The sequence below is a fragment of the Brienomyrus brachyistius genome, unplaced genomic scaffold (genome assembly GCF_023856365.1).
Source record: "Brienomyrus brachyistius isolate T26 unplaced genomic scaffold, BBRACH_0.4 scaffold64, whole genome shotgun sequence".
NCBI lineage: Eukaryota > Metazoa > Chordata > Actinopteri > Osteoglossiformes > Mormyridae > Brienomyrus > Brienomyrus brachyistius.
The window spans coordinates 807448-823554 of NW_026042339.1; the positions used below are offsets into that span (position 1 = coordinate 807448).

The window sequence follows — 16107 nt, forward strand, 5'->3', positions numbered from 1 at the left end:
TATTGTCAGTTGTACATATATAAGTACAATGAAATGGTTGAATGCATGCAGACATAAAGAGCGTGTAACAATGAAGGGCAACAATGAACGATAACAGAATAGAGAGAGGAATATGCAATATGCTGCACGTACGTTATACAGTACTGTGCCAAAGTCTTAGGTGCTGAAGGAAAACGTTTGAGGCTATTTAGCTGGGTGGCAAGTGTATGTTTGTTCAGAAAAAAAAACAAAATTTAACATTAGAACATAGGCAAATTCGCAGTTTGCTGATATCTAGTTGGACGGCTAGATGAACACCACGTCGGTTCCCGAACCTCTCCTCACCATAGATTTGTTAAATTTCACCACCAGCTCATTTAATTTATTAACCTAATTGGTTTAATAAAGTCAACGAGGTATTGATTAGCTAGCCGTCGATTAACAAAAATACATGGATGTATTGGATGGTCGCTGCGAATGCCGGGGTGACCTGAGAAATGTTTTGAGATGTCTAAGCTGACAGACTCTGGCAGACATACACCACCGGGAAGATCATTTCAACATTGTTTTCTTTGACTCGCCAAGGAGGGAGAGGTTAAACTGCCTAGTGAGGAGCGAGTTGTAGCGAGTCTTTCTTCAGTACGTTGTGCTTTTACTGTAGAGACCCAGCAACATGCAGCAAAAGTGGGTACGGATTTTAGGCGTCATGGAAGCGTATTACGTTGGGCCCCCAACCCAGACAATCCAATTATGTTGTGATTTTTTTAGGCCCCCTGTTGGTTAGCGGCCCTTGGAGTCGTCTTAACGTTGCGATGCCCGTGAGGAGCAGTGCCGTGGCTGCCCCACCCTTGCAGTGCGCCCTTCACGCAAATCACAGCAGCACTGTGCCTCTGGGGGGGTGGGTTCAGACGGGAGTAGCCAGCAACAACGTGTCTCTACTCCTCCGAAAATTGTCCTAAGTTCCATGTTATTAGTCCCCCCCCCCCCCCACACACACACACACTTTGTTCCGGTGTGTTTTCTCCCCAGTACCTGAAAAACAAGTCGTGTTTGGTTCCCAGTGCCGATGCCACGCAAACGCATTGTGCACCTTGGAATGCCACCGAGTGATTAATAGTGAACAGGGTGGGGTGACCATCCTGCTGACACCGTTCAAGTGGCCTCAGCGGGTAGCGCAGTTCAGCACAGCACTGCACTTACAGATCTCTTCCTCTGCTCCCCTCCCTGCCCCCCCTCCCGGTCTCTCCGCAGGCTGCCTGATGGTTTCACGCAGCTTCGGGGCCTGGCTCACCTGGCCCTCAATGACGCCTCCCTGCAGATCCTGCCGGATGACGTCGGCAAGTGAGTGAGCAGTTCGCAGACTTAAACACTCGCACGGTTAGCTTCTTAGTGACTGCGTTCCTGGACGCGCAACACTTCCTGTCGCAACGCTCCAGGCGACCGTGTATTTTGATGCCAGGCCAGGGGTGGCGCTGTAGAGCACGGATGCTCTTTAGTCGCCCTTGTGAAGCATTTTTAATAGTTTCAAAGCATTAATTTTTAATGTTTTACTGAACCTAACCGTGCATTATTTTCTTCAAATATTCAAGAATATATACAGGTATATGGAGTTGCAGCTACAAATGTATTTATTGTTATTAATTACTATGTACAGTCATTTGTCAGTCTTTTAAATCCCATAGAGAGGAATCCTACGAATGCTGGTATTTCCTGACTTACTCAGCCAGTCATTCTTTGAATCTGTTACCCATATTTGTTTCCATCCTATCAGAGAGGTAGTTTTCATATTCAGTCTTTGGTCCGATCTCCTTTCTTGCTTCCCGCTACTTTTCCTCCAGCGAATGAGCGATCGAGGGCCGTTTGCATCACAGATTGGACCGTCCGCGTTATTCCGATTCTCAAGTGCCCCCCAAACGCGGTCTCCACACCCACTACTGTGATAAAAACTGTTATGAGAGCCACACGCTCTGGCATGTCCACGTCTGCAGGAAGCGTGAATCAGCCCTTGGGGTTGGGGTTACGGTTAGGGATAGGGTTAGTCCATGCCTGTCTGCATTCTTTAGCCACTTGCTGTGGGTGTGCAGTTTGCTTGTCCCCATGTTGAGCAGGTTTCTTGCACATCCAAGGCATCCAGTTTTGGCTAATTAACATTTCACAATTACCTGTAGTGTGTATGTAAGTGTGTCCCAAAATAGACTGGCTTCAGGGTGTCCCCTTCCTTGTGCCCTGCGATGGACAGGCATCCCCTTCAGGGTGTCCCCTGCCTTGTGCCCTGCGATGGACAGGCATCCCCTTCAGGGTGTCCCCTGCCTTGTGCCCTGCGATGGACAGGCATCCCCTTCAGGGTGTCCCCTGCCTTGTGCCCTGCGATGGACAGGCTTTCCATCCGGGGTGTTCGCCAGCCGTGAGCCACCTGAGACTTTCAGGCCTCCGACCACAATAAACCACAATACTGGAGCAGTCAGGAGACTAATGGACAGAGTATTTGTTATTTGATCAGTCTGTGGTCATGTTTAGATGCTAGTGTAAGGCCTCTAACATATTGATACTCTCTCACTCTGTGCCTAATTAGTTAGTGATGGAATTTTCTGTTTGTATCCTGATCTTATTACATAGCAGCCAAAGTGCAGCTGTGTAGCTCCATAGCTAAACCCCTCACCCTAGCTGTGTCTCCAATCTCTTGAGCGGAGCTGCTTTTTAACGGCTGAACAAATCTTGCTAAAGTTGTGCAGCGGGTTTTCTAACGAGCCACTGTGTTTGGCAGCTTGGGAAACCTGGTGACCCTTGAGCTGCGGGAGAACATGCTGAAATCCCTGCCCATGTGAGTATAAGCGTCAGTGGGGTCTGGGCTCTTAGAGTCAGAGAGCCTCCAGTCATTGTCTGCGGGAATGAAAGGTGCTACAAAGCTGAGCGGGTGCCAGTCGAGGGGATTGTGCTATGTTAACACACACACTGTGGGGCCCTGCAGTGCTAACACACACACTGTGGGGCCCTGCAGTGCTAACACACACACTGTGGGGCCCTGCAGTGCTAACACACACACTGTGGGGCCCTGCTATGCTTACACACACACTGTGGGGCCCTGCTATGCTAACACACACACTGTGGGGCCCTGCAGTGCTAACACACACACTGTGGGGCCCTGCAGTGCTAACACACACACTGTGGGGCCCTGCAGTGCTAACACACACACTGTGGGGCCCTGCTATGCTTACACACACACTGTGGGGCCCTGCTATGCTTACACACACACTGTGGGGCCCTGCTATGCTAACACACACACTGTGGGGCCCTGCTATGCTAACACACACACTGTGGGGCCCTGCTATGCTAACACACACACTGTGGGGCCCTGCAGTGCTAACACACACACTGTGCGGCCCTTCGTGCTTTGGGTCCTCAGGCTGTGTTTGTCGCCCTCTACTGTTTGCCACAGCCATTGGCATGAAAGCCATGTCATGTGACACAGGAACTGACACAGCATCACCAAATCCACTCCAGCAAGCTTACAAATGAATTTGCATCACAAATTAATTTTTATACACTATTTTCATACAGTCCAAGAAGTAAAAATGTTGTGCTCTGTTGTTCTGAGCACCATACGTGATCAGTCGTTTCCCCGTTTTTAGGTCGCTATCCTTCCTGGTGAAGCTGGAGCAGCTGGATGTGGGCAGTAATGAACTGGAAGCGTTGGTAGGTAACCAGTCTAGTTCACATTCAGACACACATGCAGCTTTTATTTTGGCGCATTGTTGTCTATTAGCTGGATATTGTCCAGCTTTTAATTTGACGTAATTATGTACCTGCCCCCGGCTTGGCTGCTGTACGGTTGCCCTTTCAGTGGACCCCACTTTCGTTGGACGTTTCTCTAATAGCTGAAGGATGTTTGCTGTGTTTCTCAGCCCAGCCCTCTGGGATCCCTAGACGATCCACATTTTTGCCCCCTCGCAGCTCCCAGACAAGCCAAGGGCTGAGAGACACTGATGTAAGAGGCGTTCTGTGTTTATGAGACGCGATCACCGGGTTCAGTGTGCATACGATCCAATGTTATTTTTGCCAGATTTTTTGCCATTTTTTTGTGACACAATCCCCTACAAAAATGAATAATTAAAGAAGCAATCGTGGAAATAATGCAGCAGTGGAATGGGCGGCCGGCAAGGGAGCCATCTGGTGGGGTGGTGCTGTCTTAGGCGGCCGGCAGTGCCTCCCCAGCCCCCCCAAAGTGAAAGCGGGTGGTGAAGCTCTGGGGGCCACACGGGCTTGGTCCCATTGTTTATGTCTTTTTCTTTCTCTTGCCGCTGGTCGCATTTTAAAAATGTCTCGGCGCGGTGCTGCCTGTTTGGGCCGCCAGGCTCTCTGTTCTTTGTGCTTGTACTTTCCTGGGAGGGTTTGCAAACCGGCCATTTCCTCTGTGTCCCCAGCCTGACACCCTGGGTGCTCTGCCCAACCTGCGGGAGCTGCTGCTGGACCACAACCGCCTGGCTACCCTGCCCCCGGTCAGTATGGCAATGCAAACAGAGGAAGACTAACCAATCAACAACCTCTACTGCAGGCTTCTTATTCGCTGATTTTCTCAGTTTCGGTTTGCATAAACCAGGCGATGATTGGTTGCCATACACTGACCCTGCTCACCATGGGCTTCTATGTCTTATTTCTTATCACTTTTTCGCAAAAATTCTCCGCCTCTCTACCTGCCGCTGTGCACTTTTGCAGGAGCTGGGGAACCTCCGGAGACTGGTGTGCCTGGACGTGTCAGAAAACCGCCTGGAGGAGCTTCCCGCGGAGCTGGGCAGCCTGGTGCTCCTAACCGACCTGCTGCTGTCACAGAACCGGCTGGAGCTGTTGCCAGACACCATGGGTGAGGTCGCCGGGGTGGACATTTACCAGTGTCTCACTGTCAGGCTGTGTCATTGTCCCAAAGATCTCACTGAGTGCTGTCCAGCTACTTAATGCTTATCTTACGTGAACTGGACTGTGAAGGTCTAATCCCCCTGGGTGCAGTATGACTGTCAGCATGGTGTGTGGGTCTAAACCCTCCGGGTTCAGTATGGCTGTCAGCATGGTGTGTGGGTCTGAACCCTCCGGGTTCAGTATGGCTGTCAGCATGGTGTGTGGGTCTAAACCCTCCGGGTTCAGTATGGCTGTCAGTATGGCTGTCAGTATGACGTGGGGGTCTAAACCCTCTGGGTGCAGTATAGCTGTCAGTATGACGTGGGGGTCTAAACCCTCTGGGTGCAGTATGGCTGTCAGTATGGCTGTTAGTATGACGTGGGGGTCTAAACCCTCTGGGTGCAGTATGGCTGTCAGTATTACATGAGGGTCTAAATCCCCTGGGTGCAGTATGGCTGTCAGTATGACGTGGGGGTCTAAATCCCCTGGGTGCAGTATGGCTGTCAGTATTACATGGGGGTCTAAATCCCCTGGGTGCAGTATGGCTGTCAGTATGACGTGGGGGTCTAAATCCCCTGGGTGCAGTATGGTTGTTAGTATGACGTGGGTTTCTAATATCCTCTGGGTGCAGTATGGCTGTCAGTATTACATGGGGGTCTAAATCCCCTGGGTGCAGTATGGCTGTCAGTATGACGTGGGGGTCTAAATCCCCTGGGTGCAGTATGGTTGTTAGTATGACGTGGGTTTCTAATATCCTCTGGGTGCAGTATGGCTGTCAGTATGACGTGGGGGTCTAAACCCTCTGGGTGTAGTATGGCTGTCAGTATGACGTGGGTTTCTAATCTCCTCTGGGTGCAGTATGGCTGTCAGTATGACGTGGGTTTCTAATTTCCTTTGGGTGCAGCATGGAAGCTGGTGGCACTGTAGAGTAGTGGATCCTTTAGCAGCCAAACCACGGCAGTTAACCTCCCGACAGTTAATATGTTATAGTTGTGCTACAGCAGTTATACCCTTGTTGGTGGCACTTGCAGGTGGCCTGAAGCAGCTGTCCATACTCAAAGTGGACCAGAACCGGCTGATCCGCCTGACGGATGCCATCGGCGACTGTGAGAATCTGTCTGAGCTGGTGCTCACTGAAAACCTCCTCCAGGTCTGGCCTCCACATGCGTGTCCTTCTCTCTGTCCAGCTTTCCGCCATGTGCGCTTCTTCATCGTTTCTGCCTGGTGGACTGCTGGTGCTTCTCATCATGGTTAACCACCTCTGACCACGCCCCACGCGTCAGTAGTGTCCTTCTCAGTCTTGTTGCCTTATTCCTTGTCTTTCATAATCTGCTTTTCTCTTACCTGCACACAGTCTGCTTCCCTTCTTCTTCTTCACTCCTTTTTCTTATCTTCTTCTTCTCCTCCATTATTTTCTCCTTCTTCTTCTCCTTCCTTCCTTCTTCTCTTTTTTCTCCCCCACTCTTCTGCTTCTTCTCATATTTCTTTTCTTCTCGTTCTTCCTCCTTCTTTTCTCCTCCTTCCTTCTTCTTTTTCTCCTCACTTCTCTTCTTCTTTTCTCCATTCTTTTATCATACTCACTACTTCTTCTTCTTCTACTTCTCTATTCTTTTCTCCTCCTTCCATCTTCCTTCTCCTTCATGTTTTGTCTTCTTCGTCGTCTTCTGCCTCTCTCTTATTTACTGTCCTTCTGGTTTCCTTGTCTTATCCTGTTTTCCCCTAATCCCCCTGTCCTTTCCGACTCTCCATCCCGTCCTCCGCTCTCTTCCTTCTCTCACCAGGCTTTGCCGCGATCCATGGGGCAGCTGAAGAAGCTGACCAACCTGAACGTGGACCGCAACCGTCTGTACGGTGTCCCCCAGGAGCTCGGCGGCTGTGCCAGCCTCACAGTGCTCTCTCTGCGTGAGAACCGCCTGGCCAGGCTGCCCCCCGAGCTGGCAGGCGCCACCGAGCTGCATGTGCTGGACGTGGCGGGGAACAGGTGCCATGCGCAGTCACATGGTCGCGTACCCAATCACAAACGTGCACAGTCGTGGATTTGTGCACAGTCATGTCCATAATCACACTCAGTCGCGCAGTCACATGGTCGCGTACCCAATCACAAACGTGCACAGTCGTGGATATGTGCACAGTCATGTCCATAGTCACACTCAGTCGCGCAGTCACACACAGCAGCATTTTTAGCCTTTAGCTCAGTGTATGCAGACCCTTTGCATAAAGTCACTGTCACCGACCCAGACTGATCCTTAGCATGGCGGTGAGTTTGGGGTCAGGCTTTTCGCCCCGCACAGTTTACTCACAAGCGTCCCTGTGACCCCCGCTACCTGTTCCAGGCTTCAGAACCTCCCGTTCTCCCTGGCAAACCTGAACCTGAAGGCCCTGTGGCTGGCCGAGAACCAATCGCAGCCCATGCTCAAGTTCCAGATGGAAGATGACAGCAGGTCTGGGGAGACGGTGCTCACCTGCTACCTGCTACCACAGCAGCCGTCGACCAGCCCAGGTGAGGCGGGGGGGCTGGAGGGGGGGGGTCAGGCACACGTTTAGTCTTTTCGTAGCTGTTAGGAGGGCTATATATCTTATAATTTTTTTGCAGTCGTATATGAAACAGTATGTAATGTATATTTATAATGTACACACTTATGTATACTCGGATGGATACTCATGCTTACTCAGACATACTCAAAAGCATACACAGAAATACTCCTATATGCTGAGACGCATATGCAGACATACGTGCATGCCTACTCTGACATTTCATAATAGAAGTCGATGAGTGTCTGGCTCATGCATGATAACAAGGGGTGGTAATAGAACGCCGACCTCATTGTTCTACCTGGACAAGCAGCAGAGACTGCAGCCTCCCCGCTGGGGCCTGAGATCTTGGTGTCAGACACTTTAAGCCTGCAGAGCAAGAGCCCAGTGAAAAGAGACCTTTCATGTACAGTGCAGCTGGCGTAAACATGCACTGGAGGGCGCTCTGCGATAAAAGAGCTGCCTTCTTCTCTAGAAATAAACGACACCGTGTTACTGATGTTACAACCCAGAGGTGTACTTTACTCTGCCGATTGGGTGGATGTTTCCTTGAGTGTGTCTTTCTGTTCCTAGCCCCGCCCACTATTAAATTTCATACCTTTCCATTCTGATAGGCTAGTTTTCTTCTTGCATCAAAAAACAGCAAAGATTCTGCAGTATTGGCTTGGTTCAGATCCCTGAACATCAGGGCCCTCAACATTCACACCCTGACCCCCCCCCCCTCCCTCCTTGCATGTCACAGAGAACGAGCCGGCCACTCCTACCGATGACAGCTGGATGGACAGCAACCCGAACCGCGTGCCCACCATCCATTTCCAGGAGAAGCTGGAAGACCGGGAGCACGATGAGGAGAGCGCGGCTGAACGAGGGGTATTTGATGACGTGGGGGTGGGGGCATGTGGGGGCTCACTGGCTTGGCTTGTGTCGCTAACATCACCTGTATACATGTCAGGGTCTGCATCGACGGGCAACACCGCACCCGAGTGAGCTGAAGGAGATGAAGAAGGTCATGGAGGAGAGGAGGCCGCACGTGGAGGAGGAGGAGGAGAGGACCGACACAGAGGAGGTTCTGAACATAGCCGCATCTGTACAGGATCGGCATGTGCATGCGGACGGTGTTCGGGGTAATAGCCTGCCGCTTTGCACGCAGGCGACGCTGACCAATCACAGCCCAGACTCTCAGACCTCCAGCCAACCTCACCGACACGAAAATGATTCGGAGGAGCTGGATGAAATGGAAGTGGAATACGTGGAGGTGAGCAGATCTGCAGTTTGTTAGGAGGGAAAGATTTCCAAGCATGGAAATTTGTCGGTGATTTTGGAGCTTCAGGCATCTGCGTCGCGTAACGTTTGCACGGCGATACAAACGAGTGTAAAAGGATCGGCTGCGAGGAGGATTCCCGTATAATTAGCAAATGAGGAAGCGGCATAGGGTCTCATAATCGCTCTCATCCGCAGCCCACCGTGCACTTCGCAGAGGAGCCCATTATCCGTGGAGGTGGGGAGGAGGACGATGAGGAAGAGCCGAGCGACGATGGGGAGCGGCGTGTCGCTCCCGCTGAACGGCAGCGGCTGATCCGGAAGGACACGCCCCACTACAAGAAGCATTTCAAAGTCTCGAAGCTTCCGAAACCGGAGGCGGTGGCAGCTCTGCTTCAAGGATTCAGCGCCGATGGGACGCACCCGGCACCTGAGGAAGGAGTGGAAGAGGAGGAGGAAGAGGAGGAGGAGGAGGAAGCAGAGAACATCTCTCCTCTCCCCAGGATGGAGGGATGGACGGACAGATATAACGCCTCCCTGCAGCCTGTTAAGGTGGGTGGAAGTGAAGTCGCTGACTGACCGATAAACCGCAGCGTATCTGAAGTAGCATTCTGTCAACATCGATTAGGGCAGGTCATCCCCAACGATCTACCCAAGGGCCAAATTCCGACAGTAACACGAAGCCAAGGTCCACAGTTTCCGATAAATTCCTCTGTTTCGCGAAATATGCCGGTACGAGTTGGTAATTTTCCTTGTAAAAGTAACTCTTTCTGTAAGAAACGGTCAGAGAGCATTGGGTTAGGGGGTAGTTTCACATACGCTATCAGAGGTTCAGGAAGGCGAAATCCTCGAGTCATAAGTCCTCCAGAACTGCCCTCCTCAGCCAGTCAGCCTCAACCTTGTAGCTGTGTGTTTGACTGTGTAGCTCTACAGGACATTATTTTTTTTATTATAATTTAAGATTCAAGCCATTCTCTTGCGGATGGTTCGTTCTCCAAGTCTGAAGCCACTGCAAGCTTGTGTGAATGGTATATGTTGACACGTAACCTCTGAAATATCAACGTATTTAAAGAGCTTTATTAGAGAGAACAAAGATTATGCCCCAGGTTCCTGTGGTAGATAGTGGACTGAAAATGAAGTTGGTGTCGGGTGCCCCGGACAACAGCCTGAACAGATTGAATTTGTCTGTGTGTGTGTCTGTGTGTGTGTGTCTGTATGCATCTGTGTGCGTGTGTGTGTGTGTGTGTGTGTGTGTGTGTGTGTGTGTGTGTGTGTGTGTGTGTGTTATATTGTGGGGACCGGATGAAGCTTTTTATCTTGTGGGGACATTTTTTTGATCCCTACAAGGATTAACTGTGAATGCAACCGAAAACTAAAAATGGCAAAAATTCCACTTTGTTTGGTTACTTATGGTTAAGGTTAGGGCTGGGTGGGGGTTACGGTCATCATGTTGGGATTAGAGTTATAGAAATTAAATGAATGCAGAGTCCTGATAAAGATATGAATACGTAGACTGCATGTGTGTCTACGCGCGACGTTGTGTCTTATGGTCTTTCCGAATCACTTCTGACCGTCTGCATGACAGAGGTGGAAACCACCTTCAGTCTTCTTTGTCAAACATGTCCAAGCATCTCTTTTCCTTGGATCCAACCAAACAGCAGGGCTTGGGGGCCAAAACTGTGTCCTCACTGGCCATGCAGCTGCCACTGTGCAGACTGCTACCGATTCCAGCCTCACATGCCCCAGAGGAGATGTTTTGGGCCAGCAGGCTTTGAAGGAACCATCTCACTGGATCTCTCCCTCTTCTTTTCTTGTCTTTTTTCCTCAAAGCTCAACTAGATCGATGCCAGTGTGCCCCCCCCCCCCATTCTCCTTTACACGGGTGTCTCTGCTGGTGTAGGTGTGGGATATTGGCCCCAGGCGCATGTGTATATGTGGTGTGTTTGGGGGCCGGGGGGGATATTATGTGGCCCCCACTAATCCGCATGACTCTCAATGCTTCCTGTCCTAACAGGGGGTGTCATTTGATCAAGTCAATAATCTTCTGATTGAGCCTGCTCGAATTGAGGAAGAAGAGGTCTGTACCTGCTCTCTCTCCCATTCCTTTCCTCCTCTCTGTACAGTCATTTGCCAGTGCCGTATTGCATCTAAAATTGCCCACATCCATTTCTGAGGCCAAATTCGCCACCATCCCTCCTGTTTGACTGCATGCACCTGGCCGGGTGGCCCCACCCTCCCTGCATGCTCCCAGCACTGTGCCTGTCCCCCATCCATCTCTGCTGCCTCCTCTGCTATTTGTGCCCTCATTTTCTGCGTGTTCTACTGCCCCCGACGTGTGTGTGTGTGTGTGTGTTGGGCGTGTTCTACTGCCCCCGACGTGTGTGTGTGTTGGGCGTGTTCTACTGCCCCCGACGTGTGTGTGTGTTGGGCGTGTTCTACTGCCCCCGACGTGTGTGTGTGTGTGTTGGGCGTGTTCTACTGCCCCCGACGTGTGTGTGTGTGTGTTGGGCGTGTTCTACTGCCCCCGACGTGTATGTGTGTTAGGCGTGTTCTACTGCCCCCGACGTGTGTGTGTGTTGGGCGTGTTCTACTGCCCCCGACGTGTGTGTGTGTTGGGCGTGTTCTACTGCCCCCGACGTGTGTGTGTGTGTTGGGCGTGTTCTACTGCCCCCGACGTGTGTGTGTGTTGGGCGTGTTCTACTGCCCCCATCGTGTGTGTGTGTGTGTTGGGCGTGTTCTACTGCCCCCGACGTGTGTGTGTGTGTTGGGCGTGTTCTACTGCCCCCGACGTGTGTGTGTGTGTTGGGCGTGTTCTACTGCCCCCGACGTGTGTGTGTGTGTTGGGCGTGTTCTACTGCCCCCGACGTGTGTGTGTGTTGGGCGTGTTCTACTGCCCCCGACGTGTGTGTGTGTTGGGCGTGTTCTACTGCCCCCGACGTGTGTGTGTGTGTGTTGGGCGTGTTCTACTGCCCCCGACGTGTGTGTGTGTGTGTTGGGCGTGTTCTACTGCCCCCGACGTGTATGTGTGTTAGGCGTGTTCTACTGCCCCCGACGTGTGTGTGTGTTGGGCGTGTTCTACTGCCCCCGACGTGTGTGTGTGTGTGTTGGGCGTGTTCTACTGCCCCCGACGTGTGTGTGTGTTGGGCGTGTTCTACTGCCCCCATCGTGTGTGTGTGTGTGTTGGGCGTGTTCTACTGCCCCCGACGTGTGTGTGTGTGTTGGGCGTGTTCTACTGCCCCCGACGTGTGTGTTGGGCGTGTTCTACTGCCCCCGACGTGTGTGTGTGTGTTGGGCGTGTTCTACTGCCCCCGACGTGTGTGTGTGTTGGGCGTGTTCTACTGCCCCCGACGTGTGTGTGTGTGTTGGGCGTGTTCTACTGCCTCCGACGTGTGTGTGTGTTGGGCGTGTTCTACTGCCCCCAACGTGTGTGTTGGGTGTGTTCTACTGCCCCCGACGTGTGTGTGTGTCGGGCGTGTTCTACTGCCCCCGACGTGTGTGTTGGGCGTGTTCTACTGCCCCCAACGTGTGTGTTGGGCGTGTTCTACTGCCCCCAACGTGTGTGTTGGGTGTGTTCTACTGCCCCCGACGTGTGTGTGTGTCGGGCGTGTTCTACTGCCCCCGACGTGTGTGTGTGTCGGGCGTGTTCTACTGCCCCCGACGTGTGTGTGTGTGTCGGGCGTGTTCTACTGCCCCATTCTTGTGCGCTGGGCGTGTTACTGCCCCTGTTGTTGAGACAGCTGAGAAAAATACTCCCATGAGGAACCACCGTGGAAAAAGTGTAATCTGTGCGTTCCAGCAGCACAGACATGCTTAAACCTCTTAAACCTTAAATTAAAGTTAAATTCACAAGTAAAGGGGCAGTAAGTAATTAAATGAGCACAACTACTGTAACTGGACTCTAGAGAAATCAAATGGGTCATGCTTTATTTTACCCATGATTCATAGACCGTCCGTCTGTCTGTGCTCTTGCCACAGTAGACTGCCTGCTGCAGTAGTGAATGCATGCACTGTGAATTGTGATCACCATCTTCCTCTCGTCCTTCCCTTCATTTCCATTCCTCCTTTTTGCCGACATTCTCCACCGTCTGACAGCACACCGGTGTGCTAACGTGGGGGTTCAGCTCTGTGTCTCCAGTGAGTCATTTTCCAGTCCTGCTCAGGGTTATTGCATCAAAAAGAACTTAAATTATAAGAAAACGTTTTCGTAAACTGGAATAAAATTAGATTGTTTTCATGCTAACAACTAAACAAGAACTATAAATATTGTTTCCAAAGCTAACTATAAAAAATTTTTGACGAATAGAAGCAAAAATGTTTTTTAAATACTATTTAGCCAAAGTAATGATTTGTTTTTTTACCATTCATTAACCCTGGAACATGCTTTGCCCGTTTTCTGAACACGCACAAGCGCTGCTTGCAGAAATTCTTGAGACGCTTGGTTAATTCAATAAAAAAATGTTGCAGATTTATTGGTTTCATAATGAAAATCTCTGTTCCTTTGTTTACAAAAAAATATATCTCTATAGAAACAACCAGTACTTTAAACTAAAACATTTATTCCAAATAGTTATAAATTGAAAACTAAATTATAGTTTTATAAGAGCTCATGAGAAGCGTTGGGACAGATCTAGTAAATTTTTTGCTTGTTTTTTTCTGTTTATTTATGAGAAAAATAGCTGATTCTTTGTTGCATATCCATTATTTTTAACAATAGCCTCAAGTCCTCCTGGCATGGAGTGCACAGGTTTCTTGGTACTTTCACAAACAAGACTTCCTCCAGGCTTGCTTTCTTTCTTTTAGCTTTGGTAGCTTTATTCTTTGGTCTTTCGTCGCTGAGTTTTCTCTTCAGAAGGCAAAACGTGTTTTATTGCGTTTAAGTCAGGGCTCTGCGATGGCCACTCCACGGTTGTACATTTTTCCTCTGCAATGGGCTCCTGACTGGCTGTATACTTGTATAGCTGTATACTTAGGGTCATTATCAACTTGCATGACAAACCCATAAACCATTTTTGGGCATATACAAACTTACTTTTTTTTTTTTGAATTCACCACATGAGAACCATCATCGGTTATGTCCTCGTTAATTACTATGTCTCCTGGTTCTGAGGCTGCTGTTTCTGCCAATGCCGTCACCTCGCCAATACCGTGCCTCACAGGGGTCGTGGTGTTTTCAGGATCTTCGGCAGTTCCCTTCTTTTGCTACATAATTGCCTTTCCAACTGTCGATCTTCGGCTCGTCGACCCAAAGCATCTTTTTCCAGAATGAAACAGGCTTTCCGAAATGATTTCCTGCTACGCGGTAGCCTTGCCTTTGGGCTCTTGTTGCTGATGACAGGCTTCCGCCCTGCTCCTCGGCTATCTTTTCTGGATCATCTGTGTTGAGATGCGAGCTTTTGAAGTTCTAAGTTCTTGCTGAATTTGTGTTGCAGTTATTTTACTATCATTCTTAGCAATGCAAATAATTTTCCTGTCATCAGTTGAAATTGTGGATTTTGGACGACTCGACTTTGGTAGGTTTAAAGGACCTCTTATTTTTCAGTGCCTCAAGGCATTTTGAACACTTGGTTTTGGATTGTTTGACATATCTGCAATCTTCTGAACAAACATTTTCTTCTTAAGTGGCTGATTCAGCTTGGTTCTTGCCATTTTGTTATTAATTGCAGTTGTAGTCCCTGGCTCACTAAACAGACACTATAAAGAACACTTTGGTGTTTTTTGTTGTTACAAAGGTATTACTAATTAAAAAAATTAACTTTACATCTTTTCATCAGCTGCCCCCAACACTTTTTGTGAGCTCATTTAGAACCAGTTCGGTTTTTAGTTAATAATTACTTGAATCAAATGTTTTAGTTAAAACTACTGGGTTGTTTCTATAGTGATGTTTCATGTAAACAATCAAATGAATAAAGTAATGTTTTTTTTTGTTATAAAACCAATAAATTTGCAACGTATGTACTGAACTAAGCAAGCAGCTCTACAGCTTTTAGTCTATCCCTAAAATTGAAACTGAAACTAAAATATGTAAAAACTACATAGTGTCCTGAACCGGCATCAGACTACAGTATAAGCCCCCCCCCAGCGAAAGGTGTGTCCTGCTACACGTGGTCAGGTTGCATCACTGTGGTCTTGTCAGGCTAGGGGGCACCACCTTGTCATCGCTGACTCCTCCTCTCCGCTCTGTTCTGCTCACAGCTGAAGCTGACCATCCTGCGGCAGGCGGGGGGGCTGGGCATCAGTATTGCGGGAGGTCGTGGCTCGACGCCTTACAAGGGGGATGACGAGGTAGGCAGCAGAGGGCTTCCAGGCTGGCCCCGGTCCGACTCTGTGTTACCTCTGCCATGCCTTTGTATGTGTGACTGAACATGGATGCTGTTTAGTGACACTGACCTGCTCACAGGATGGAGCTGTGTACTGCTGGTGCATTCTGGGAGCTCTTTTGTCATAGGGACCCATTTTTCCAACCATATGTAACATGTCATATGTAAGATGGACAACACTTCCAAGCTTTTGCCTATTTGAGCTTGAGAACAGAATTCACACACATGATGCTATATTTATCAAATCTGAAGGTTTTTCGTAATCATATAAAATCTAAATATATCTCTGCTCTGTTCCTCTCCTGCTCCAGGGAATCTTCATCTCCAGGGTTTCTGAAGACGGTCCTGCTGCTCATGCTGGCGTCAAAGTGGGAGATAAACTGCTGCAGGTACTGTACACTGCACTTTGAGGGGGCTTGGCCCACTGTGCTTTTTAGGGGGCGTGGCCCACCGTGCTTTTTAGGGGGCGTGGCTCACTGTGCTTTTTAGAGGGTGTGGCCCACTCTGTATTTTTGGGGGCGTGGCCCACTCTGTATTTAGGGGGCGTGGCCCACATGCTTTTTAGGGGGTGTGGCTCACTGTGCTTTTTAGAGGGTGTGGCCCACTCTGTATTTTAGGGGGCATGGCCCACTCTGTATTTTAGGGGGCATGGCCCACTCTGTATTTTAGGGGGCGTGGCCCACTAATGCTTTTTAGGGGGCGTGGCCCACTGTGCTTTTTAGGGGGTGTGGCCCGCTCTCTATTTTAGGAGGCATGGCCCGCTCTGCTTATTGGGGGGGCGTTCTCGTTCTCCCATTCCCGCTCTTACTTGGCTCCGGTTCCCATCAGGTGAACGGTGTGGATCTGTATGAGGCGGAGCACCAGGACGCTGTGGTGGCACTGCGTAGCTCCAGGACGGCCATCACCATGATGCTGCAGCGGGAGCGCATGGTAGAGCCAGAGAACGGCGTCAGCACCACACCCCTGCGACCCGAGGATAGCTCCTCCCCCTGCGTGCCGTTGGACGAGCCCCGCCCCCCCGGTGACCGTGAGCGCGTCTCCGCCTCCATCGTCCGCGATGACGTCGGCCTGGGCTTCTGCATCGCCGGGGGAAAGGGCTCCACGCCGTATCGCCAGGGAGACACCGTGA

General features: G+C 50.2%; 1 protein-coding gene across 11 annotated transcripts in view; it reads left to right on the forward strand.

Annotated features, from left to right (window-relative positions):
• The window catches only part of LOC125725271 (protein scribble homolog), a 47573-nt gene that overhangs the window by 11002 nt on the left and 20464 nt on the right, over positions 1-16107 (forward strand). For 10 of the 11 annotated variants that reach the window (XM_049002045.1, XM_049002043.1, XM_049002044.1 and 7 more), the window contains exons 4-19: positions 1231-1320; positions 2744-2800; positions 3609-3672; positions 4401-4475; positions 4693-4837; positions 5901-6019; positions 6651-6850; positions 7203-7369; positions 8144-8271; positions 8354-8467; positions 8552-8656; positions 8860-9213; positions 10676-10738; positions 14854-14943; positions 15290-15367; positions 15807-16103. In XM_049002045.1, the coding sequence (XP_048858002.1) occupies positions 1231-1320; positions 2744-2800; positions 3609-3672; positions 4401-4475; positions 4693-4837; positions 5901-6019; positions 6651-6850; positions 7203-7369; positions 8144-8271; positions 8354-8467; positions 8552-8656; positions 8860-9213; positions 10676-10738; positions 14854-14943; positions 15290-15367; positions 15807-16103 (2146 nt within the window). The remainder of the gene's footprint in view (positions 1-1230; positions 1321-2743; positions 2801-3608; positions 3673-4400; positions 4476-4692; positions 4838-5900; positions 6020-6650; positions 6851-7202; positions 7370-8143; positions 8272-8353; positions 8468-8551; positions 8657-8859; positions 9214-10675; positions 10739-14853; positions 14944-15289; positions 15368-15806; positions 16104-16107) is intronic. The other variant, XM_049002037.1, reaches the window with a different exon arrangement.